Source organism: Sorex fumeus, unplaced genomic scaffold, assembly GCF_029834395.1.
Source record: "Sorex fumeus unplaced genomic scaffold, SorFum_2.1 ptg000063l, whole genome shotgun sequence".
NCBI classification, from domain to species: Eukaryota; Metazoa; Chordata; class Mammalia; order Eulipotyphla; family Soricidae; genus Sorex; species Sorex fumeus.
In genome coordinates, this window is record NW_026606120.1 from 7,752,520 (window position 1) to 7,779,271 (window position 26,752).

The 26,752-nt window shown below is 43.2% G+C and overlaps 1 protein-coding gene across 1 annotated transcript in view; it reads right to left on the reverse strand.

Annotated features, from left to right (window-relative positions):
- Positions 1 to 422: 422 nt before the first annotated feature.
- The window catches only part of DPP8 (dipeptidyl peptidase 8), a 46,883-nt gene continuing 20,553 nt past the window's right edge, over positions 423 to 26,752 (reverse strand). The window contains exons 7-20 of the mRNA XM_056127950.1: positions 25,390 to 25,518; positions 24,591 to 24,652; positions 23,409 to 23,509; positions 22,315 to 22,492; positions 21,071 to 21,230; positions 17,401 to 17,480; positions 14,373 to 14,525; positions 12,514 to 12,649; positions 11,045 to 11,190; positions 9,375 to 9,521; positions 7,970 to 8,122; positions 4,834 to 4,976; positions 3,160 to 3,271; positions 423 to 1,364 (exon numbers count right to left, since the gene is read on the reverse strand). Coding sequence (XP_055983925.1) covers positions 1,242 to 1,364; positions 3,160 to 3,271; positions 4,834 to 4,976; positions 7,970 to 8,122; positions 9,375 to 9,521; positions 11,045 to 11,190; positions 12,514 to 12,649; positions 14,373 to 14,525; positions 17,401 to 17,480; positions 21,071 to 21,230; positions 22,315 to 22,492; positions 23,409 to 23,509; positions 24,591 to 24,652; positions 25,390 to 25,518 — 1,823 coding nt within the window. The 3' untranslated portion in view covers positions 423 to 1,241. The remainder of the gene's footprint in view (positions 1,365 to 3,159; positions 3,272 to 4,833; positions 4,977 to 7,969; positions 8,123 to 9,374; positions 9,522 to 11,044; positions 11,191 to 12,513; positions 12,650 to 14,372; positions 14,526 to 17,400; positions 17,481 to 21,070; positions 21,231 to 22,314; positions 22,493 to 23,408; positions 23,510 to 24,590; positions 24,653 to 25,389; positions 25,519 to 26,752) is intronic.

Consider the following 26,752-nt stretch of genomic DNA (forward strand, 5'->3'; position numbering starts at 1 on the left):
AAGGAATACTCCCCTGAAAAAGTTTGTAACTGTGATGGTAAGAATTCTTAATTCTGGTTTTATTAGTCTAGATTTTTTTTTTTTTGCCACACCCAGCGGTGCTCAGGACTTACTCCCGGGTCTACTCGAGGATCACTCCTGGCAGGGCTGGGGTGGGGACCATATAGAGTGCTGGGGATTGAATTTAGGTCCAACTGTGTGCAAGGAAAGCATCTCCCCTGCTGTATTCTCTCTCCAGCCCCATACTCTAGAAACTTAAAGTTTCAATTTTATTTCCAAACTTTTTGGTAACATTAGATCTATTTCTGCTTAGGTCTGTACAGCCTCTCAATTTCTCCCCATTTTTCTCCATGCCCTGGTCTCCCCACTTCACAATTTTCTTCCAGCGCTCTCAAATTCTGTCTGCAACATTTCATTATGGAAATACCCAATGAAACTGGAACCACTATTTTCTGAAAAATACAAGTGAATTTTATCCTTTTCCTAAGGAAAATAAATTGCCTGCAAATATTTAAGCTCTAGTCATTTGATTAAAAAGTTTCTGCCTGTAATTATCGATAGTATAAGACTAATTAAATCCATGCTACTCATACAGTTACTCGCTTTTATGCAGAAAGGTAAAACCCAATCATCAAAGAGAACTATTTATACTAGATACAGTTTAAACTGGCTAAAAACTGGCCAGAGCTTGAATGAAACAAAGTAAGTCTTTAGGAGGCCACTATGTTATTCTTAAAAAATCATGAATGACTGGTTAAATCATAGATGGAATAGTGATTAGTTCAGAACATGCTGGATACACCCCAAAAAGAAGCATAAGTTATTCAATTACATTTAAGTGCTCTCAAATCCATAACTAGTCATAAATTCTGGAATCGAACCAAACCAATCAATAATTTCATATATGAACAAACTTATAACTGTAAAAATACACTAATGAAGTTCATGAGGTTTATAATGCTCTAAGAAGTGAAACAAGGTAGTACGGGCGCATGGTGCTGCTGTCCTCCTGCCAGTGTCCGCACGGCACTGCATCCAACACAAGCGTGTCACTCGCTTTCGTGCGCTCTGGTGAAGGTGTCAGATTACTGCCCACAAGCTGTAGAGAGCTGCATGGCACCAAATGGATCTTTAGAAGTTATGTGCCAGATACCAAAAGGCGATGATCTCTATGTCCTTTATTAAGAGTCCTCATTTGGTTAAAAAGCCAGTGTACAACCAGAGTTCTACACGGGTCAAAATTATATCACTTTCAGAGCAGCAATACGTGACCCCAGGTTCTCTTGAAGGTAGTGCAAAAGATGCAGTTCATAATGTTCTCCAGACTCAGGGACTCTTATGCTGTGTCTCTCCTGAGGGTAGATCTTGACAAACAAACAAATCAAAAAGCAAAAGCAAACATGAATTTCATGACACATCTTGTTCCTACGCTTTTCAGAGTTTCAACAGAATGAATAATATGGAATATAACCTCTCAAAAATATCACACACACATTTACACACACACACACACACACACATATAACCTCTCAAAGATATCTCACACACACACACACACACACACACACACACACACACACACACAGTCTAAAGGTCTTCTAAAATATAATTCCTGATACTACACTAAACTTAAAAGATTTTAGGGATAGGCCACAGGATCTCCGAGTCAGGTCTGGTCTATAGACTTCTGGGGTCCTCAGAAAAACTTTTAAGTTACACCCAAGGTCAAAACTACTTTAAGGACCAGTATAGGGCTCAAGGCTCTTTTTGTGCATGTGGCCAACCACTGTTCTATCCCAGCTCTGAGCTGGGAGTGACAGCAGAACACTGCCAGGTGTGGCCCAAACCCACTCTCCACCACCCAAAACAGTTCCCTCAAACTACAAACCAACCAACCAAAACCAAAATCAAAATCAAAGAAAAACAAAACCAACTTTGATAAGAGCAAAGCAGGCCATAGTGAGGAGTGTGGCCCAAAGACAAAATAAAAACTTTTCTTAGGGTTGGAGTGATAATATACTAGGTAGGGCGTTTGCCTTGCACTTAGCCTTCCCGAGTTCAATCCCCGACATCCCACATGGTCCCCTGAGCACCGTCAGGACTTATTCTGAGAACAGAGCCAGGAGTAACCCCTGAGCATTTCTGGGTGTGAGCCAAAAAAGCGAAAATCAAAAAAACACAAAACACAACAACAAAAACCTTTTCTTAGTGTGAGGCAAGTGCCTTACCCACTGTACTAAATCTCTGGTGCGAGGAACAGTTTTTTGCAAACATTTTTTGTATGAAGTTTTGTGCCACATCTGACGGTGCTCGGGTTTACTTCTGCTTCTGCACTCAAGGACTACTCCTGGTAGACTTGATAGGCAAGATGGGGTGCTGGAGAATGAACCTGGGTTGGTGCATGCAAGATAAGCATTCCAGCCTCTGTAAATCTCTCTGGCCTTAAAAAATCTTTTTCTATTATGATGCAAAGGAGTAACTTGTTGGTTTCTGTTTCAATATTAAAAGAAACTGTCCTCCCGTTGTTCATCGATTTGCTCATTTGCTCGAGCGGGCCAAGTAACATCTCCATTGGAGACTTTGTTGTTACTGTGTTTGGCATATCAAATACATCACGAGCAGCTTGCCAGGAAAAAAAAATTAAAAGATCACATAATCAGGTTTGAAGAATACTCTTACAAGAGGAAATCAAGCAGCATACTCCAACTTTCCAAGGAGAATAAGAAAAGCAAAAAGAGAGGTGGGAGTGATAGTATAGTGGTGGGCCTCTGAGCAATGCCAGGAGTTATGCCTAACTAAAGAGCCAGGAGTAAGCCCTGAGCACCTCTGGATGTGGTCCAAAATCAAAACAAACAAACCCCAACAACAACAATTAAAAGCCCATCATCTTTTCTATGCTTACAAACTGGTCTCATACTGAGATGGCAAATACAGATACAGGAGTCACATACTCAAGTCAGCTTCCAGCCCGACTTTAGCAGAGTCTGAATTTTTATCCAACTACAGGTATTACTACCTGTGTTTATTACTTAAGTTTTCTTAAGCAGAGAGCCGCCACAGCTAAAAATTTATTTGTCTTCGCTCCATAGTCTATCAGATTTCAAACTAATCAAACCCTGATCACTACTTAATTTGATTAGAAAAGATAGAATAACTCACCTGCAAATCATATGGCTTTCCAGCCCTCACTAAAAAACTCAGTAATATACTGGTGTGTGCAAAATGGACATTCTCATCCAAAAACCCATGTAAGAGTAGTAAACGATTTGGTCTGGTGGAGAAATCAGAGAATTAGTCAAGACAGTAGAACACTTGGGGGAGTCACCCAACTCCTCTAAACAAATGACAACAATGTTAACTTCCTAAAACTATAGCATTAAAATAAGGATATAAAACAGTACAGCATCTTCATATTAAGTTTATATAAACCATGATACTACATGATATGAAAGATTAAACAAAAAGTTCATATGTTCCTATCAAAATATTCCTATAAAAGGTCCAGAATCATAGTACAGTGGGTAGGTAGGGAGCTTGCCTTGCACAGAGCTGACCCAGGTTCAATCCCCAGCATCCTATATGGTCCCCAGAGTCCTGGAAGGAGTCATCCCTAAGTGCAGAGGCAGGAGTAAGCCTTGAGCACTGCGGTAGGCCCGAAAACATAAATAAAAAAATAAATAAAATATTTCTGATTAAGAAGGTCAGAGCAATAGTACAGCAGGTAAGGCATTTGCTCTGCACATGGTCTCTCTGGGTTTGATCCCTGGCACCCTATATGGTCCCTAAGCTTGCCAAGAGTGACCCTTGAGCGTAGAGCCAGGAGTAAGCCATGAGCACAGTTGGGTGTATCATGGGGGTAGGGTAGAGTGCAGGGGTAGTAAGGGCCCTACACACACACACACACACACACACACACACACACACACACACAAGACACAGGGGCCCGGAGAGATAGTATAGTATAGTATAGTATAGTGGGTAGGACACACATGCGTGTGTGCACGCACACACAGACACACACACACATGGGCCTGGAAACATAGTATAGTGGGTAGGGCACTTGCCTTGGTGGGTAGCACACACATGGCCACACACACACACACACACACACACACACACACACACACACACGGGCCCGGAGACATAGTATAGTGGGTAGGGCACTTGCCTTGTTCCCTGAGCTTGCCAGGAGTGATCCTTGAGTACAGAACCAGGACTAACTAAGCCCTGAACACCGCTGGGCATGGCCCAAAAACCAACTAAATAGACAAATAACATACTTAAAAAATTAGTGAAATCACATAATCACGTATGTACTTAAGGGGCTGTGATGTGGGCTCAGTAGTACCGCATATGCTCCTCATGGCCTTGGCTCTATCTCCTGCAGCACAAAAAAAACTAGAAAAAAAATCTACTTACACATAAATATGTGTATAGAAGTTTTTTTTCTACTTAAAAATAATTGTATTTTTCAGTACAAAGAAAAATTTCAAATACTACTTGTAAATATAACCCAATTATTTGAAGTTGCCTGTAATTCAGCTTTGAGAAATAGTCACTCCAGTATTCTATAAAATACTTGGGTCGGAATGACAGTACGATGGCCAGGGCATTTGCTTTGCACATGGCCGACCCAGATTCTACCCCTGGTACCCCATATGGTTTCTAAGCCCCACCAGTGGTTAACCCTGAGCACCACTGGGTGAGGCCCCCAGAACAAAACAACCAAACATCAGTCCTGGTTGTCACAGTATATACAACTTTCATTATTAGTAAAGACAATTTAAAAATACAATTATACATTTATAACCTTAATTTGAAGGTCGAACTTACTCAGAGGGAAACTTTTCTGCTTGCATGGCCACTGATCCTAAGTAATAGCCCTGTTCATTCTGGTCAGGGTGGCCCATATAACGTTCAGTGTAGCCTGTGTCATAGAAGATCCACAGCGTGACCGGGGCTCCAGCAATAGCCACCTGCAGCAGACGGCAATGACAATCAAGTGTAGCTCAGAACGACAATGGCGAGCAGTGACGATCTAACTGCACATTTACAGGCTAAAATTATTATTTCTATAACTGGGGCATTTGCTGTCTCAGACAATGCTGGAAACGACAGTGGTAAAGGTCAAGAATTTGATACAAATGCTGGAGCCATAGTACAGTGGGTAGGGTGTTTGCCTTGCACACGGCTGGCCCGGGTTCGATTCCCGGCATCCCTGAGTACTGCCAGGAGTAATTCCTGAGTGCAGAGACAGGAATAACTTCTGAGCATCTCCAGGTGTAACCCAAAAGCCAAAAAAACTCCCAAAGACCCCAAAACAGAATTTGATGCTGAGGGTGGGGATATAATTGAGTGTGTAGGACACCTGCCTTGCATACAGCTGGCCAACCCAGGTTTGATCCCCAACACCTTATACAGTCCCCTCAGCACAGATCCAGGAGTAAGTCCTGAGCATTGTCCAATGTAGGATTGTCCAAAGACCAAGAACTGAAAAAGTAAAAGAATCTGACCCGAGTTTGATTCCTCCGCCCCTCTTGGAGAGCCCGGCAAGCTACCGAGAGTATCTCACCCTCATGGCAAAGCCTGGCAAGCTCCCTGTGATGTATTCGATATGCCAAACACAGTTACAAGTCTCATAATGTTACTGGGCCTGCTCAAGCAAATCGATGAACAATGGGAGGATAGTGACAATAACAGTGTGACATTGTGAGTTAGTTTCCTGCCTCACAGACATGTCAAAACTCAACCTTCATTTGGTAGAGCACAAATATAAACATGGATCTTTTGTTAAAGGGGAAGAAAAACGGGTCAGACCGATAGTACAGCAGGGAGAGCGCTTGCCTTGCACACAGCCAACTGGCGTTCAATCCCTAGCATCCCATATGGTCCTCCAAGTTCACCAGAGTGATTCCTGAGTGCAGAGCTAGGAGTAAGCCCTGAGTACCACCTGACGTGGCCACACAAACAAAATAAAAGGGAAGAGAGATCTAGAACACAGAATGCCTCAATGTAAACTCATTATTGCTGAGGAAAAAAATATATATGAGAAATATCAGCTTTACTTATATGTAATCTTTCTTAGTAAGCCTCTATTGGTTGTAAAAGGTAAAGGTAAAGGCCCTCCCGTTGATCATCGATTTGCTTGAGCGGGCCCAGTAACGTCTCCATTGGAGACTTTTGTTGTTACTGTGTCTGGCATATCGAATATGTCACGGGGAGCTTGCCAGGCTCTGCCGTGCGGGCGAGATACTCTCGGTAGCTTGCCGGGCTCTCCGAGAGGGGTAGAGGAATCGAACTCGGGTCTGTCATGTTGGCTGCGTGCAAGGCAAATGCCCTACCGCTATGCTATCGCTACAGAATTTAAAATAATGGGGCCGGAGAGATAACTACAGCAAATAGGGAGCTTGCCTTGCATGTGGCTGACCTGGGTTTAATCCCCAGCATCCCACACTTACCTGAGCATCTCCAGGAATAATTCTTGAGTAGAGAGCCAGGACTAACCCCAAGCAACTCCAGGTGTGAGCCAAAAACCAAACTCCCCACATTTTATTATTTTTTTTTTTTGCTTTTGGGGTCACACCTGGCAATGCACAGGGGTTACTCCTGGCTCTGCACTCAGGAGTTACTCCTGGCAGTGCTCAGGGGACCATATGGGATGCTGGGAATCGAACCCGGGTCGGCCGTGTGCAAGGCAAATGCCCTACCCGCTGTGCTATCTCTCCAGCCCCCTAAACTCCCCACATTAAAAAAAGAAAAACCCTAAAAATATTGAATAACATACATTCAAGACTACTTTTCTCACTGAAAGGTTTCCATACACTGTTTCATATTTAAATACTTTAATTACTTTCCTCACAATTATGAACCTGGAAAATTTATGTCAGTTTTCAGAGTTACGATTATTTTTGCTTGTTTTGGGTGATACCTGGTGATGCTCTGGGCTTATTCCTGGCAGGGTTAGGGGACGGGATGGGATGCCCAGAATAGAACCTGTATCAGCTGTGTGCAAGGCACTCTTCTTTCTCTGGCCACCGCACCCCTCATTTTATGGTTATTATATATACATAAAGATCATCTGGATATATATGCAAGATTAAAATTCGATCATCTTTACTTTTAACTATAAAATATTTTTCATTGTAAAATAAAATTTTGTTATTGTGATGAAGTAAATCAGTTCCAATCCCTCAACAACTATCAGCACCTATTTATGTATTATTTTGTCTTTTATATATGCCATGCCAGGGCTTAAACCCAGGGTGACACACACATGCGAGGGAAGTGCTCTACTGCTGAGCTACATCCCTAGCCCGTCATCCATCCATCATCCGTCACCCATCCATCCATCCATCCATCCACCATCCATCCACAGCAATCAAAGACTCACAATCCACTAAGTGGGTCTCCAGCATGTGTTCTAATCATAGTCTTTGGCATATGTTCAAAATAGCCAGTAGTAGGGCCGGAGCAATAGTATGAGCAAATGAGTTTAAAGATGATAAAATGTTTTTAGTATGAATACCTGTAGTTTTATTTTTTGGTTTGGGCCACACCCGGCGATGCTCAGGTAGACCACTTGCCTTGCACATAGCCGACCAGGGTTCAATCCCTGGTACTACATATGGTCCCCCGAGCACTGCCAGGAGTAATTCCTGAGTGCAGAGCCAGGAATAACCCCTGAGGTTTGCCAAGTGTGGCATAAAAACTTAAAAAAAAAAAAAAGAAAAGAAAAGAAAAGAAAAAAGCCAGTAGCTGGTCACTCAGCTGACAAATGTTTTCTACAGATCTACAAATGCAGACACATACACATCTCACCTGGCTATCACAAGCAAAACACGTGCATCTATTATATCACACACCTCCGTAATAGTGGCTCTGTGATTCTCAGAAAGATCTTCTCATTCACTCAATTTACATCAAGTTTTTACCCTTATTACAAAAATGAATACCTTGGGAAGTCACATACCCTGAAGATATCTGACCTCTGCATCAATGCCATGAGGGAGAGGTACCCTCCATAGGACCAGCCATGGATGCCCACACGGTCTAAGTCAATAAAATCATACTGAGAAGCCAGATACTGGAGGCCTTCCACCTGATCTTCAATTTCTATTTGACCCTGTCAACAAAAGGAAAGACAGTTCACTGAATTTGATAAAGATCTCATTGTAAGAGTGCGTTTAAAGATGATAAAATGTCTTTAGTATGAATACCTGTAGTTTTATTTTTTGGTTTGGGTCACACCCGGCGATGTTTAGGGATTACTCCTGGCTCTGCACTCAAATCACTCTTGGAGATGCTTGGGTACCATATGAGGTGCTGGGGACTAAACCTGGGTGGGTCGCGTGCAAGGCAAACACCCTACCCACTGTACTATCTCTCTGGCCCTGTAGTTTTATTTTAGATTAGAATTTATTATCAGTTGAGAATCTGTTGCCCAAAAACAATTTTGAACTTGGGGCCTATCATTTCTATTGCTAGCGATCCTAATTTAGTTACTCCTCAAGTCACAGAGTTATTATTCTTGACCCCCCCAACTGTTCCTTAATATGTCGGTACTTCCTCTTTCCATTTGTTCTGTTCTCTGCTAAGAGGTCAGCATCTTCCTTGTAATAAGCCTTCCTATACAACCAAAGAATAAATTAAAAAAAAAAATCAACTCTCATAAATGGTTTTACTTCTTTTTAAAAGTATAGTACTGCAGAAGAAAGCTTGCTTGATCCTCACCTAGCTCTAGGAGTGGAACATACGATTTTAAAGTTTGACTGTGTCCTGATTTCTACCACCTCCTGTCTGTTACTAGGCCTGCCAGTGCACTCAATTGCATTTCACTGAGCTAAAAACAAAAATTAAAGCAAAAAAACTTACATGAGAATACAACATAAGGTCAAAGAACTGGCTGTGGGAGAAACTCCCCATGTCTTACTCAGCATGTCCAAAACACTGGCAAAGAGTGGCTGCCTTACTGTGCAAAAGGAACATCGGATTCTCATCATTTCCCAAGGCAGCAGAAAGGACATGGGGCATCTCTAAAAGGTAGCACTTAAAGCTTCCTGCAGAGAGAAAGAGGCTTGTCACAAGGAAGGCACTAACCAGTTGGTTTCTCTCTTCCCAGAGGACAGAACAAACCTCCATTATTCCTCTCCATAGGATACGGGAGACAAAAAGCTAAATGGAGCTGCCTGCTGGCTAAGCTGGACACAGCAAACAAAAAGAGAGGCTCGTTCTCCTAAGAAGTGGCTCTGGACACACCTGAGCGAAGATGGCCCTGCACTTTCCCTGCCACCCCCTCCCTGCTGCTTCTCCTTGGGAGACGGCACGCCGGAAAATGTGAACGGCCTTAAGAGAGAATCACGTGCATGCTCACACACCATCTTATATTTAAAGGCGCCTTCGAATTTCAGCCCGCGGTGACAGGACCCCCGGTTGTCTATCACCACGACCACGTAGCCCAGAGAGGCCAGGGTGTTCAGGCGGAAGTACTTGACCCCTTTAAACCGGTTATTCACCAGCTGCACCTAAGAAGAAATACAAGTTCAGCAAAGCTTAATGCACAGCAGTGTATAAATGCAAAAAACAAACAACAAAACCTCCCAAACAAAAACAGGACTTTGGAGCCGGAATGATAGTGTAGTAGGCAGGGCAACTGCTTTACATGCAGCTGAGTCTCCGGCATCCCAAAGGGTCCCCTGAACCACCCCCCCCCCCCGAAGTGATTTCTGAGCACAGAACCAGGAGTGAGCCCTGAGCATCCCTGGGTGTGACCCAAAACATTCCCCACCAAAAAAATGAAAAAAAAAAAAAAAAAAGATTTCCAAGAAAAGTAGAAAGCCTAAATTTTTTGTTATTCGCCTTTACAGTGAAATTTTATTTACTTGTGGTAAAAACACAGCATTAGATCTCTCATGTTCCCAAAATAGTAAGGGTGTGATACAGAATCACTAACCACAGGACAACGCCATACTGCACATCTTCACTATTCATTCACTGAGCATAACTGAGAAATAATTGATGCCCAATGATTAAGAACTCCCCATTTCTCCCCTACCCCTTTTTGTTTTTATTTTTAGTGTTTGGATTTTGGGCTACACCTGGCAATGCTTAGGGGTTACTCCTGGCTCTGCACTCAGGAATTACTCCTGGTGGTGCTCAAGGGACCATATGGGATACCAGGGATTGAACCTGGGTCGGCTGTGTGAAAGGCATGCACTTTACCAACTGAACTGTTGCTGTTTTTTGTTTGTTTTTGGGTCACACTGGTGGTGCTCAGGGGTTACTCCTGCCTCTGCACTCAGGAATCATTCCTGATAGTGCTCGAGAGACCATATGGAATGCCAGGGACCAAATCTATATAGCTCACTATGCATAAATGTAAACCATGCTTGTGTGTAAAACGCAATTAAGTAGAATCAAGTGATTTAACTTTTCTTCCTGTTTTTGGTGATGCTCAGGGCTTACGCTCAGGGATTATTCCTGGAGGTGCTTTGGGGATCATATGGGATGCTGGGTCGGCCATGTGCAAGGCTGTACTATTTCTCCAGCACCAGTAACTTAACTTCTCAACATTCCCTCTGAGATTTCATGGATTATCAGGTTATTTTACTTAGAAAATTTTTTTGTGGGGAGTCGTGTTGGACCACATCTGCAGTACTCAGGACTTATTCTCTCTGGCCTGCAAAATAATTTTTTAATTGGAAAACAAACTAAAGCGGCCTCTTGAGCTTCATCAGGTGTGGCCCCAAACCAAAATCAGAGCCAGAGAGATACTGCAGTGGGTAAGGCGTTTGCCTTGCACACAGCCAAACTCGATTCAATTCCCAGTACTGCAGAGGGCTATCTAAACACTGCCAGGAGTGATCTCTAAGTGAGGAGCAAGGAGTAAGCCCTGAGCACAGCTGGGTATGGCACAAAAACCTAAATAAATTAATAAAAGTAAGAACAGAAACTCAACAAGGTTCCAATCTCAAAGGCCTAACATTTAAAAAACAGATCACTGAAAACATATACATTCACATGTCTCTCTGTATTTAAACAGGCCTACCTGAGGACCACCATATATGAATAGCACAGTGGGATACTTCTTTCCAGGTTGTAAATCATGAGGTTTGTAGAGCATCCCATATAATGTGAATCCAGTGGTACTTTCAAAAGAAAAAATTTCTGGAGGGGTATAGTCAGGAAGAGGACCTGGAAGGAGACAACAGTATTGAGAGGGGCCTGCTCAGGGCTGGTTCCCTGTTCTGTACTCAGGGGACCATAGGTGGTATGGTTTCTGAAGTGGGGTCAACCTTGTGCAAGGCTACGCTCTATACTATCATTCCGGCCAAAGAAACTAATGAAACTGAAAGCTATTTCACATTTAATATTATGCAAATATTTGTGCCCAGGTCTGGGTATTTTTTTTTTGAGAAGAAATGATTTTTTTTTCATTTTTTATGATTTTATTTATTGAATCACCATGAGAGCAGTTACAAAGCCTTTGGGTCTAAGTCTCTGTCATACAATGAAACACCCATACCTTCACCAGTGCCCATTCTCCACTCCCAACAACCCCAGTATAATCCCATCCCACACCCTCCCCCTAGCTGTGGGGCAGATGATTTCCACATTACTCTCTCTACGGCTCAGCTATGTAATTGGAGGCATGGCCTCTCTGGTCCCTGATGGAACTGCTTAATGGCCATGATCCCAGAGACTCAAAAACAAATCTCGAAATGCAGCAGCTTTTGGCAGAAATGCATCCGGTCCCTGCAGTAGGTTACCGGTGCTGGGCCAACCCAGTGGGAATAGGTTTTGTCCTGTTCTCCCCACCCCAACGAGACCCCCAAATCATCGCCCACAAATGGCCTCTCTGTCTCATGATCAAGCTGCTTAACGGCCATGATCCAGAGACTCAGAAACAAATCTCGAAACCCAGTGGCTTTTGGCAGAAATGTGTCTGGACCACGCAGTAGGTTACTGTAACCAGGCCACCCCAGGGGGGAATGGGTATTTTTATTTACTTGTAGTGCCAGGCATCCCATCTTGGTCCCATGGACACAGGACAGGAGCTTTACCACTGAACCACACATACCCAGTCCCTTGGTGTACTTTAATGACTTTTTTAGACATTTATCTAATTAGAAACAGGAAGCACAAAATTTAACTTAATTTAACTTGCTCCTGGCAGGTGGTAAATAAACAATTACTGCTGATCATCAGAGAATAAGCTTAACCAGAACCACAGAAAAGGGACATCAGCATCAGTGTGTGATTGATCATAGCTGATAGTCTCTCCATAAGCACCTGTGTGTATGGCACAATTGAAGCAGAGAACATGGTGACATTCTAAATTTGGCTTGGGGACGATGAACAAACTGAAAAATGAGCTTGAGGATAAGGTGGATCAAAGATAATACCACTAATCCATCCTTAGGCTGGAGAGAACTCCTACCAGGAAATGTGGATCCTATAGAGGTTCATACACTGATGTGTGAATTCTGCTGAAGATCAGCTTCAGGGAATAAGTACCTGCAGAATCCAAAAGGGTGGCCCAAAACTCCTTTGTTTTGCAAGATGGGTCATCTTCAGGACTTGAGAGCTTGTAAAGGGACACACAGTGTGGATTCTTCTGGTTACTGTACTTACTTATAAAGAAGTCACAGTGCTACAGAAAGGAGACACAACGACACATTCATGAGAGGAAAGTTAAGTTTCTCCCACTACCCCTGCACTAAAGCTACAGCAGGATTGTTGAGAGTTGGACCACTGCTATAATTAAAGCATATTACTGGGGGGTGGCGGGGGCGAGGGGTGCGCAGAGGGGAGTAGCCGTTCAGCCACATCTTAAACCTGGTACTATTTTTTAAAAAAATTTTAAAATTTATTTAATTTATTTATTTTTTTGCTTTCTGGATTACACCTGGCGATGCTCAGGGGTTACTCCTGGCTCTACACTCAGAAATCACTTCTGGCGCTGCTCAGACAACCATGGGATGCCAGGGATTGAAATCAGGGCAGCCAAACGCCCTACCTGCTTTACTATCACTCCAGCCTCAACCCTGGTACTATTTGTTCATTTCTGGACCACACCTGGACATGCTCAGGGCTTACTCCTGGCTCTGAACCAAGGATCATTTCTGGTGGGGCTCAAAGGACCATATAAGAGGCCAAGGGTTGAAGCTGGGTTGGATGTGTGTGCAAGGCAAGCGCCCTACCTGCTGTATTATTCCACCCCTAACCCTGGTACTATTGCTTTGGACCATAAGAAGCAAAGCCTTTTTAAAGCCGTTTAAGAATATATATATATATATATATATATATATATACACACACATATATATATGTATATGGGCTGGAGCGATAGCACAGCGGTAGGGCGTTTGCCTTGCATGCAGCCAACATGTCCGACCCGAGTTCGATTCCTCTGCCCCTCTCGGAGAGCCCAGCAAACTACCGAGAGTATCTTGTCCCCGCGGCAGAGCCTGGCAAGCTCCCCATGACGTATTCGATATGCCAAACACAGTAACAACAAAGTCTCCAATGGAGACGTTACTGGGCCCGCTCGAGCAAATCGATGAACAACGGGAGGGCAGTGACAGGACAGTGATATATATAGTGTGTATTTATGCCTCCTGCCTCCCCCAACTGATATATATGTTCTCCCAGACTCCCAAACCAAAAAAAATGTTATTACACATACACACACACATACACACACACACACACACACACACACACACACACACTCTTAAAAGATTTGTATTTCTCTTAAAATATATATTTTTTTGGTTTGAAAGCAGGGCCATTCCTGGCAGTGCTCTAGGCTGACTCCTGGCTCTACCCTCAAGGATCATTCCTTCCTGTCACTTCCTGTCAATGCTTGGGGGACCATCTGGGGCTCTGGGGATGAAACCTGTGTAGGCCATATGCAAGGCCTTTACTCGTTGTACTCTCTCTCTGGACCCAAGAATCAGACTTGTGTGGGCCAATTTCACCATTTTTCACATTAGTCAAAAGGAGCATTACACAAGCACGGTCATGGTCACGGTCACGGTCCTCCCGTTGTTCATCGATTTGCTTGAGCGGTCCCAGTAACGTCTCCATCGTGAGACTTGTTGTTACTGTGTCTGGCATATCGAATACGTCACGGGGGGCTTGCCAGGCTCTGCTGTGCGGGCGAGATGCTCTCGGTAGCTTGCCAGGCTCTCCAAGAGGGATGGAGGAATCGAACTCGGGTCGGCCATATTGGCTGCGTGCAAGGCAAACGCCCTACCGCTGTGCTATCACTCCAACCCTACACAAGCACATACTTTTTATATCTAAGCATATCTAAAATCTCTCTCTGAAACTACGGTAAGAAACCCTCGTGAGCAGCAGCAGCACTTTACCTGGCTGATGCAGCAGGAGTGGGAGTAGCCCCGGTCGGTCAGTCTTGTCACCTCTCCAGGGTTCACATAACTGACCACATACAGATGATGTTCCAAAGGGGAGTCTTTGGTGCCTTCAAAATAGACTAGCTTTCTGACTTCATCAACTTGGATCTGCAAAAACAACAATAAGCCAGTGTTAGCCTGATCTTGGCAAGGCCAGTAGTAATTTCACAAACAATCCTTAATAAAATTAAAAAACATCGACCTCATCCTTGGTCGGCCGTGTGCAAGGCAAACCTGCTGTGCTATAGCTCCAGCCCCTAGTCCAGTACTTTTGAACAAATTTGAGGAAGTGTTTTCCTTAATGGATTGGGGAATTATTGAACCCAATTGGTTTCAAAACTGTTGTAGTTTGTAAATGAGAATGCATTTTTAGTCTTTCATTTAGAGTTCAAAGAAACTCCAAGTGAACTCACAGCTGAATTCACTTAATATTCTTCCCAAATTAGAGTAAGACTCTAAACAAATAGCTTTCTTGTTCTAAAAGATCTACCATCCGATTCACACACTAATACAATTAAAAATATTTTATATAGCAAAGGAAACTTTTTGTAAAAGCAAGGTTTTTTTGGTGTGGTTTGGTTCTGAGGCTGCATCTTGTGCTACTCAGGAGTTTCTGCCGGCCCTCTGGAGGGTAACACTTGCAGAGATACTCAGGAGACTCTTGGTGCCAGGCACTGAGGCTGGTGCTCCTGCATGAGAAAAATACACCAGGCCCTTTGTGCTCTCCCCAGCCCTGTTTTGTTTTCTGCTCTTGCTTTTGTGCTCAGGGACCACTGCCAGCAAAGTTCAGAGAACTTTGGGGTGGGGCCAGGAATTAACCCTGTGGTTCCCACATGAAAAGCATCCAATTTTTTTTGGGGGGGGGGAGGAGGGGAAGAACAGGGTTGGGCAACACCCAGAGATTACTCTTGACAAGAATTCAAGGGCGCATATATAGTGTCAGGAATCAAGCCTGGGATAATTATGTGCAAGACAAGTGTCCTATTTCCTGTATTATCTCTCCAACTCCTAAAAGCGAGTATTTTTTTTTCTTCTTTTGGTCACACCCGGTGATGCACAGGGATTACTCCTGGCTCTGCACTCAGGAATCACCCCTCGCGGTGTTCAGGGGACCATATGGGATGCTGGGAATCGAACCCAGGTTGGCCGTGTGCAAGGCAAATGCCCTACCCGCTGTGCTATTGCTCCAGCCCCAAGCAAGTATTTTTATTGTATTTTATTTACTTGATTTGTGGGCCACACCCAGTTGTGCTCAGGGTTTACTCCTGGCTCTGCACTACAGGAATCACTCCTAGCATACTTGGGGGATCATACGTTGTCACAGGGATCAAACCTAGATCAGCGTGTATAAGTCAAGTGCCTTACCCCTGGGCTATCTCACTGAATCTAACAGGAAGCATTGTTTTGTTTTGTTTTTGATTTTGTTTTGTAATGCCTGGCAATGCTCAGGGATTACACTCCTGGCTCTGCACTCAAGAATCACTTCTGGCAGTGCTCTGGGGACCATGTGGGGTCCCAGAGACAGAACATGGGTAGGAGATGTGTGAGACAAGTGCCTTCCCCACTGCTCAGGCCCCACAAATATTTTTGATGCAATGTTTTCTCCAGAAAACTGCTTCAGAATGAAAAATATTTTTTGTTCTTGGGGTTAAACCCACAGTGCTCAGGGATCACTCCTGGCAGGGCACAGAGGACCATATGGGGTGCCAGATATCAAACCTGGATCAGTGGTGCGCAAGGCAAGTACCCTGCCTGCTGTGCTATTGCTCCGGCCCCCATCATTAGATAATTTTTAGCATACATGACTACAAAAATAAACAGAGTCGTGATCAAGTGGCTCATGTGACAAATACAGGGAGGATCCAAGTGGCAGGAAACTTTCTTGAAGCTTCTGAAGTATGACGTTTTGGGTGAGGACCACTCTTGGATCTGGAAACACTCCTGGTAAGAGACTATTTGGGATCTCAGGGAATACAACCTAGGTCAGCCCAAAGCAAATGCTGCTGCACTACTGCTCTGACCCCACGTTTTAAATGACAAAGAGTCAGGACTCTTTCCGTTTTTTTGTTTTGGTGTTTTTTTTTTTCTTTTGACTTTTGGGCCACACTCAGTAATGTTCATGGGTTACTCCTGGTTCTGCAGTCAGGAATCACTTCTGGCGGTGCTCAGGGGACCAAATCCAGGTTGACCATGTGTAAGAATCCCTGCCTGCTCAACTGTTTCTCTAGTCCTCTGCTATGGACTTCCCAGCTGAGAGTCAGGCCTTTCCAAACTGAAAACATGACCAGTTAGTCCTGTGCCCAGTCTGTAATGTTTTTCACTTTCTTTCAAATAATTAATTCAACAGGAGTGTCTAATAATGAGCTTCAGAGCCTGCAGTTCACAATGTCTGGAGTGGGGCTGAGAATTTTCGTTTCTAAAAAACTCCTGTGGGGCAGAAGAGATGGTACAGCCTTGTGTGCCTCGCACGTGGCTGACCCCGGGTCCATCCCTGGCACCCCATAAGGTCCCTGCACCCTGCCAGGCGTAATTCCTGAGCACAGAACCAGGAGTAAGTCCTGTGTTCCGTGGATAGGGCACCAAAACAGAAACAAACCTAAAGAAATTAATAAGTGAGGGGCTGGAGCAATAGCGCAGCGGGTAGGGCATTTGCCCTGCATGTGGCCGACCCGGGTTCGATTCCTAGCGTCCTATATGGTCCCCTGAGCACCATCAGGAGTAATTCCTGAGTGCATTAGCCAGGAGTAGCCCCTGGGCATTGCTGGGTGTGACCCAAAAACCAAAAAAAAAAAAAAATTAACAAGTGAGATTTAGTAAACTAAAAGCATTTTCTTTTCTAACAACTTGGATTCTTTTAGGCTCTCACTTAGTACTTTCCAAACAATGGAGTCATGCAGAGTGTGACTGCTGATTTCCAGTACTTTCCAGCATTTTTCGTAAAGCAGGCATTGACCAAAGGTAACCGTAGAATAAAGGAACATACGTTAGATCCATGCCGGCCAAGCACTTCCCATTCACCACTGGTAATTGCTATTTCCTCTTTGACAGGGCACTTGAAATCACCTAAAGATAAATATAGTTATATTTTAGCACTTTATACCAGGCTGTGAGCAAATGAAACAATGAAGAATGGAAAAACTAAATTCCTCTCCTTTCCTAGATGGTAGCACTGCACTGTAGCACTATCCTCGCGTTGTTCATCAATTTGCTCGAGCGGGCACCAGTAACATCTCCACTGTGAGACTTGTTGTTACTGTTTTTGGCATATCGAATATGTCACGGGGAGTTTGCCAGATTCTGCCATGCAGGTGGGATACTCTTGGTAGCTAGCCCGGGCTCTCTGAGGGATGGAGGAACCTAACCCGGGTCTGTCACGTGTAAGGCAGACACTCTTCCTGCTGTGCTATCACTCCCAGTACATTAAAAATTTCAAGTTTGGGGCTGGAGAGAGTACAGTGGGGAGGGCCCTTGCCTTGCACATGGCCGACCCTGGTCTGATCTCCAGAACCACATATGGCCCTCTGAGCACCACCAGGAATGATTCCTGAGTGCAGAGCCAGGAGTAACTGATCCCTGAGCATTTCTTGGGGTGAAACAAACAAACATTGAAGTTATTATCTAGAGGGCCGGAGCAATAGCACAGCATTTGCCTTGCACACAGCCAAACTGGGTTCGATCCCTGGCATCCCACATGGTCCCCTAAGCACCACCCCTAAGCACCACCAGGAATGATTCCTGAATGCAGAGCCAGGAGTAACTCCTGAGTATCACCAGTTGTGACCCAAAATGCCAAAACAAAAAACAAACAACCACTACCCCCCTCCCCCTGGCCCAAAGTTATTATCTAGAGTATTTAAAAGGTTTTGGAACTAAAGGTGATCCATTTTGTGAATATTTATTGCCACTGAACTGCTCAATTGAAAAAATGCTCGAGGCCAGAGAGCTAGTACAGGGCAGGGTGCTGTGCTACAACCATTGCAGGTTCAAACTCTGGCACCATATACGGTCCCATGCAGAGCCAGGAGCAAGCATTTCTGGGCGTGTCCATCTGGCCCCCACAAAAAGGTTTCATGTTTTATGTCTTAAACGTTCTGGATTAATAATGGAATGATGTGTGCAAATAACTGAAAAGAGCAAAACACAATTCTGGTTTTTGTTTCTGAGTCATAGCCAGCTCAGTGCTCTGAGGTCACTCCTCGCAGTACGTGGGAGACCATGCACTCCCAAGGGCTGAACTGGGCCTACTGCATGCAGAGCATGAGCTCCATCCCATTGAGCTTTTGCCCCAGCGCAAGAGATTCTAGTTTTTGTTTTTTGAGCCACACCCAGCTGTGTTCAGGGCTTACTCCTGGCTCTGCACTCAGGAATCATATCTGGTGTTGCTCAGGGGACCCTATGGAATGCTGGGGCTAGAACTCAGGCTGGCTGTATGCAAGGCAAATGCCCTCCCCACTGTACTATAGCTCCGGCCCCAGGAAAAAGACTCTTAAGGCAAAGTCAGGAATAAATCAAAGCATTTCTACACGATGGGGTTGACGAGACGTCTAATGGATTTCAGAAATGCAAAAAAATACTTTAAAAGCCACTGGGGGAAATGTTAGAGTTAATAAACTGTTCTTCACTTGTCAAAAGTAATTCAGGCATTGTCAGAGTAGGAGCCAACGCCCCTCTCTTTTTTGGGGGACTGGGTTGAGTGGGGGGCACCTCCCAACAATACTCAGTACTCAGGTAACTGAGCTGGAGAGTTCAGGTAGCATTTATTCTGATAGTCCTAAGGTGTAGTTCAGGGGCCAGAGCGATAGTACAGAGGGAAGGGCACTTGCTTTGCATATGGCTGACCCAGGTTTGAACCCCAGCACCCCATAAGGTCCTTCAAGCCCTGCCAGGTTTGGTTCCTGAGTGCAAAGTCAGGAGTACATCCTGAGCACCACTAGGTGTGGCCTAAAAACAAAAATAGAAGAAAAAAACCCCATAAAATGTCTATAGCTTAAAAAAAAAAAAAGATATAGTTCACTATTTCCCAGATAGGAGAGTGCTGGGGAAATAGCAGAGGAACTTGCCATGCATTCAGTCAACCCCAGTTTGATCCCTGGCACCTCGTACGGTTCCTGGACACTGCCAGGAATGATTCCTTAGCTCAGAGACAGGAGTTACCCCTGAACACCCTGGGTGCGACTCCAAAACAGACAAAAAAACTGAAAAACTAGAAAATGACAAGTGTTTGCAATGATGAATAGAAATTGGAACCCTTAAGTACCACACATGGGAATGTTAAAAAGGTATCATCACTCTGGAAAAGAGCATGAGAATTCCTCAAGAATTAAAAACGTAGGCCAGGGCAATAAAACAGCAGGAAGGATGTTTGCCTTGCATGTGAGCAATCGGGGTTTGACTCCTGGTGTCCCATATGTCCTCCAAACACCACCAGGAGTAATTCCTGAATATAGAGCCAGGAGTAACCCCTGAGAATCAGAGTGTGACCTAAAAATAAAGTTAAAAAAAATGGAATCACCATATAATTATTTCATTTCTGGACTGATGTCCAAGGTACTGATCACAGGCTCTCAAATATTTGCACAGCCATGCTCAGACCAGCATTATTTTTTATACTGGTCCTATTTTGCTTGTTTTTTTTCGACCATACCCGGGAATGCTCAGGGGTTACTCAGGGCTCTGCATTCATGGATCACTCCTAATGGTGCTCGGGGGACCATATGAAATGCTGGGGATTGAACCTGGGTCAGCCATATGCAAGGCAAGTGCCCTTCCTGCTGTGCTGTCTCTCTGGTCCCGAGGAACAGCATATAATCATAGTAGCCAAAATAGCAAAAATAACCCATGTGTTGTGGAGAGATGAATGGTAAAAACGTGGTACAGATACACAATGGAGTATTATTCAGCCTTAAAACAGAAGGATGTTCTGACACATGTTCTGACATCTGAAGGATGTTTTAGTGGATAAAGCCTGAGGATATTATGCTAAATGAGACACACCACACTGGTCATGAAGGGAAACATGCCATATCATTCTTTACACGTGGTATCTAAAGTAGACAAAATCATAGAGAGAAAGTAAATGTCAAAAGAGACGGAGGAATGAGTAGCTATTTACTGGGTTCTTACAGTTCTGGAAGTCGAGAGGGTTCTGGAGACAGAAGGTGTTAAGTTGCATAACAATAATTTTTGCTATGTTCTACCAATTTCAAGAAACAGAACTGAAGTATGTAATATAAAGTAATTCAAGGAATAGCGAGGTAGTGTAAGAGATTAAGGCACTTGAACTTGACGACAGTACAGTGGGGAAAGCATTTGCTTGATTGTGGCTGATCCAGGTTTGATCCCCAGCACCTAATATGGTCCGGCGAGCCCCACCAGGAGTGATCTCTGAGCACATCCAGGTGTGGCCCCAAAACTAAATACAAATTTTAAAAAGAATGTGGGAAGGCTAATAGGAGGATCAAGCCTGGCTGGCCTTAGGGAATCAAACCCAGCTCTGTCATTCGCAAGACAAATGTACCCACTATACTATTTCTCTGGCCCTTTCACTTTTATATTAAGTTTAATGTCCTGATGCTTATAAAGTATACAAAAGAAACATTTCCATGTCCCTCCTCCCCTCCCAACTTCTATTCAGGTTAAAAAAGTTTTCTCACTTGGTGCAGGCAGTCCACCACTGGATCGTTTATATCTGCTTTCCTTTAAAATTGATGTGATTTTATATAAATGACGAAAGCCTGTCTTGCATTCAGAGGCAAAAATAAACTCAATTTCATCTTCATGACTTTGGGGAAAAACATGAAAGATGTCATGGATCTGTAAAATAAATAGTTTAACTCACCATACACATTCATAAAGCACTGTACAAAGTATTTAATCATGGTAGGGAATGGAGAATCATTTGACTTACATACTGTGAAACGTAAACCACTAACAGTGCCAGAGGGTGTGGTGTATTTACAATGATCTACTTTGCCTGGGCCTTTCTGATTTACTTATTTTAGTCAAAGCCTTTGTCCATTGAGAAACAAATGTTTTCAAATGGAGAAAATAGAAAAATATAACCAAAAGCTTTTTCTTATTAGCCATCTCTAATAATCCTTTATTACAACCATGTAATCCTTTGAAACATGACACAGGGATTACTTAATGACATAAATCTTATGACAGAAATGATGAAAAAAGTTTTTAAACTTTTCTTTTCCAAAAAGAAATATTCTTGCAGTTGAAGGGAAAACAGATGTTCATATGTTCTAGGTGACTTGTATGAACCCTATATGCAGCCAGGGAGTGAGCTGGCTTTATTTATTTTGTACCTTAAATTTTTCCTGCTTCATTGGAAAATGCAAAATTCAATTCAAACCTGATGTGTTCCCATACATACCTAATTTTGTTTCCTCCTGCAAAAGTCCTATAGGTTATTTGGTTCACTGCTAGAGAAGCTGACAACGAAAAGTGGGGAGACCTCAGGCCAAGTAGCGAGGCAACTCAAAGGCCACTGGGATTTCTGGGGCTTTGGGGCATGTCTGAGGGGGTTCTTTCAGAGACATACTTGCTCAGCGCCCAGGCTGGGTGACCTTCAGTCAGAGGAGCTCAGTCAGGTTGAAACCAGAGCAAGAATTTTCTAGATCTGACTCAGAGGCACTGATGAAGCTGTGTATTCACTACCTCGAGTGTCCAGAAACAAGGGCAAGCTGACAGACACTACAGTGACCTCTACTTTTCCCTCTACAAACCACTCCTTTCTGGAATCATCATTCCAATTTGAAATGTTCAAGCTAAACAAATAACATTCATCATTACTTTGAACTAAAATAACTCATTCTGATAGTTTGCTATAAAACTTCATTTGCTTTAGCACTGAGGAAATATTTAACCAAGTCCAGGGGAAACTGCATACATTGATCCAGATGTCTGTTGTTTCTTCATAGATGATTAACGGCGTGACAGAGTCAGGGACTGACTCAATGAGTCTCTGTCTTTCCATGGCATCATCTTCTACTGGGATAAATAATTCAGGGGAGATCAACACTATCTGCAGGCGTGTTTGGGAGCGATCGAGTAGGATGGACCATGCGCTATATAAACAAAGGAAAAACAAAATATAAAGCAAATTCTCAGTAAATATTCTCTTTTCTTTATCTGGGCACCCATATACTAACTTCTTCATTAAAAAAGTCATTTCTCATGGTGGTCTTGGTTTTGTAAATTTCAAAAAGAGAAATTGTTCTCTTTCTTCAAAATCAATCAACTCCAGCCTTCTGAAATTCATGTTGTCTACAGAAGACACAGTAAAAACTATACGGAATCATTTTCACCTATTTCTGCTTAAATTACACAATGAAAAAGAATATACTTATATATGAGTGTTGTTAATGTTAATTACAAATTATACTCTAAACCACAACTGGTAAGAGAATTAAAATGCAAAGTTCTGAGGGCGGAGAAATAGTACAGTGAGTAGGCATTTGCCTTGTACATGGCCAACCCAGGTTCAATCCCTGGTATCCCACACAGTGCCCCAGGTACTTCTAGGAGTAATTCCTGAGTGCAGAGCCAGGAATAACTCCTGAGTATCACCAGGTATGGTCCAAAGAGAAAAGAAGGAAAAAAAAAAAAAAGAAGAAAAGAAAAGAAAAGAAAAAGTTCCTTATACATAAATAAATCTGTAAGTCCACTCAGTTCTAGAAAAACTCTTTGAGCACAAGTGACCACAGTGAAGAGTCACTTGGGAAGGCTTTCCCAACAGTTGCACAAATATAACAGTCACTTACATTTCTGGTGGGAAAGGAGGTATTTATCTTATAGTGTTCAGGGCCTACTCTTGGTAGTGTGAGGGGGACCATATGGGAAGAACCCTGGCTAAGCACATGAAGGCTGAAGGCAAGTGCTTTAATCCTTGTAATATCTCTCTGGCCCACAGATTTCTAAAGTTTCAGATGCTAATATATAAAGAATGTAAGGTGTAAAGAAGTGACAACTGAACATACGCACTATTTTCCCTCTGGAGTCCATCCGGCTCTGGCAATATATTCAACACCTTCAAATAGAATCTCAAAAGGCTGGATTAATTCCTTATCTATGACATCTATAACCTATTAAAAAAGAAAAAGGGAATCTAGGTATAGATGATTCAGATAAATAGTTTATCTACTTAAATCATTATCTTTAGCAACATGACACTCAGGTATTTAAAAAGATATTTGAAAAGATACATAGGCTATCGAAAACTAACAGAAAGCTCAGGGCTATACACTGGAATCCTAAGTTTATGCTCAAAAAATGTTCTACAGGGCCGGAGCGACAGTACAGCAGGGAGGATGCTTGCCTTTCACACAGCTGACCCATGTTCAATCCCCAGCAACCCATATGGTCTTGGAGCACCACCAGGAGTGATTCCTAAATGCGAAGCCAGGAGTAAGCTCTGGCCAATGCCTGGTGTGCCCCTTACAGCCCACCCAAAAATGTTCTACAAGAGCATGGGATGGAACAGATGTCTTGGGCACTTCAGGGATGGTGAGGAAACTGTGTACCAAGACCATCTATGTCAACATAACTGCAAGCACGTTACCTTAACTATAACAAATTAGCACCAATAATGACAGAAGTTCTGCTGGGGGCCATGGGCCACTCTTGGAGTTAACCAGCCAACCAGGCAGTGGGTTTGATGCGAGGGTCCAGAAATGCTGGACACCACAAGGGCAACACCAAGTGGTGCTCAGCGTCTCCAGAGTCACACCTGGAGCTGTCCGGGAGTCACATGTCCTGGGGATGGGACCCTGCCCCAAAAGTCATCTCCCTGGCTCAAACCAAATTATTTGTAACAAGCTCTTGTATGTCTGTGTCTTGTACCAGTTTGTCCAAATGGAATGCAGCAGAACAAGCAGTCCAAGAGGAATGTGGGCTATTTCATTTCCCAGGGATATCTATCCAACACAGAGGTCAACCGACCAATCACTTTACTCAGGACTTACTACTTTAAGAGAAAACCTGGAGAACTAAATACAAGAAGAAAAATTATGGGGAGAGATAAACATGCATCTACCCTGGAAACTAAGAAATGGTTGGAAGTAGAAAATGATGAAATTAAGATCTATCATAGCATACTCAGTAAGTCCAAAAAGTAAGTATCAGTCAAATGACACACAAAACGTCAACTTGACATTCTACACTTACCCTTCCTTCAGCATCAACTGTTATTTCTGACATCTTGAAAGTGACTTTAGGATTTGCTGTTCCTTTAGAGAGAAAGAAAGAAAGAGAGAGAGAGAGAGAGAGAGAGAGAGAGAGAGAGAGAGAGAAAAGGAATGCAGATCCCAAATTAGTAAGACTGATTTTGTCAGATCAAATCCTTTCTACACTTAAGTCAGAATTACTATAGAACCAGAACTTTACTGCTTCTCTCAGAACCTATTTCTAATTTATATTTGTTAATGGGTATTTCCTCCCCGCAAAAATGGCTGAAAAATATTGAGTCTATGTAATAAAGATAATTCTGTGCTCTTTGTTACAATTAAACTGGCAAAAATTTAAGGTCAAAATTAAATGAAGATCAAAATTCCTTAAAAAGCTTTATTTCCTAGCAGACACCTTTAAATTCATTCCCTGAAGCAACTAGCTTTGTGCATATTCACAAAATAACAATTTTGGAAACATAATTAAAAACAATAACTGGTGTCAGAGAGAGTATACTTGCCTTGCAAGTGGCTAACCAGGTCTGATCCCTGGAACCCCATAAGGCCCCCAGAACTTCTGCCAGGCTTTGACCCACACCTGAGCACAGAACTAGGAGTGGCCCAAGAACAGAAAAACAAAAAACAGCCTTCAATTTATAAAAGTATTTCAATAACACTTATATAAACCATGCACACTGAGGTTTAAATGATCAACACTGATTCTACTGCTGGACAATAGCAAATAGAATGCTGTATGAAAAACATAAATGACTGTATATTAATGTTAATGAAAATATTACCAGTTTTCGGATAGCGGAATGAATCTGCTCTTCTTGTTTCCAACATAGGAGATGTAACATGAATAATCTCCACCTCAGACTCATCATTTTCTTCATACAAAATTCTAAGAATTTTGTTACCACTAGGAGCTAGATTTAAAAAATACATACATATATATATATTAGAAAATAATAAAAACCCGCCATTCCCTCACAAATTTCCAAGAGAAAAATAACATGCTTAAAATATACTCCCTTGGGCCAAAGTGATAGCACAGTGGGTAGGGCATTTGCCTTGCATGTAGCCAATCAGCCAATCCGGGTTCAATCCCTGGCATCCCATATGGTTCTCCCAGGTACCGTCAGGAGTAATTCCTGAGTGCAGAACTAGGAGTAACTCCTGAGCATCATCGGGCATGACACCTCCCCAAATAAGTAGCACTGCACTGTAGCACTGTCCTCCCGTTATTCATCAATTTGTTCAAGCAGGCCCAGTAAGGTCTCCATCGTGAGACTTGCTGTTACTGTGTTTGGCATATTGAATACATCACGGGTAGCTTGCCAGGCTTTGCTGTGCGGGCGAGATAGTCTTGGTAGCTTGCCAGGCTGTCCAAGTGGGGCGGAGGAATCGAACCCGGCTCAGCCAGGCTGGCTGCGTGCAAAGTAAATGCCCTACCGCTGTGCTATAGCGCCAGACCACCCAAATAAGTAAATAAATAAAATTAAATATGCTCCCTTGTATGTATGAAAATATCACAAAATACACATTGCAAAAGTCTTAGTAAAGACAACGCAGTTTATAAAATCAAACTTAAAACGGTAATTAAAACGTTCATTTTCTGTGGCAAAAATGAAATGTAATATGCATCCATACATTTAAATAATGGGAAACGCACTTTTGAAGAAGCTGTATCCTCATGTACTGTGACAACCATTCTTTGGGGGCTGGATAATGGCTCAGAGGCCCAAATGCTGGCGTTGCATGAGGAAGCCTTGGTCTGATCACCAGCATGGCCAAGTCTGCCAAACATCCTAGCAACTGAGTCAGGAGTAGCCACTCAGCACTGCTGATATGGCCCCAAATCAAAATCAAACACAAAAACCATTCTTTGCAAAAAAAAAGTTACGGGGCTGAGGGCTGGAATGATAGCACAGCAGGGAGGGCGTTTGCCCTGCACGCGGCCGACCCAGGTTCGATTCCCAGCATCCCATATGGTCCCCTGAGCACCGCCAGGGGTAATTCCGAGTGCAGAGCCAGGAGTAACCCCTGTGCATCTCTAGGTGTGACCCAAAAAGCAAAAAAAAAAAAAAAAAAAGTTACGGGGCTGAAGCGATAGTACAACAGGGATGGTGCTTGCCTTGCACATGGCTGACCTGGGTTTGA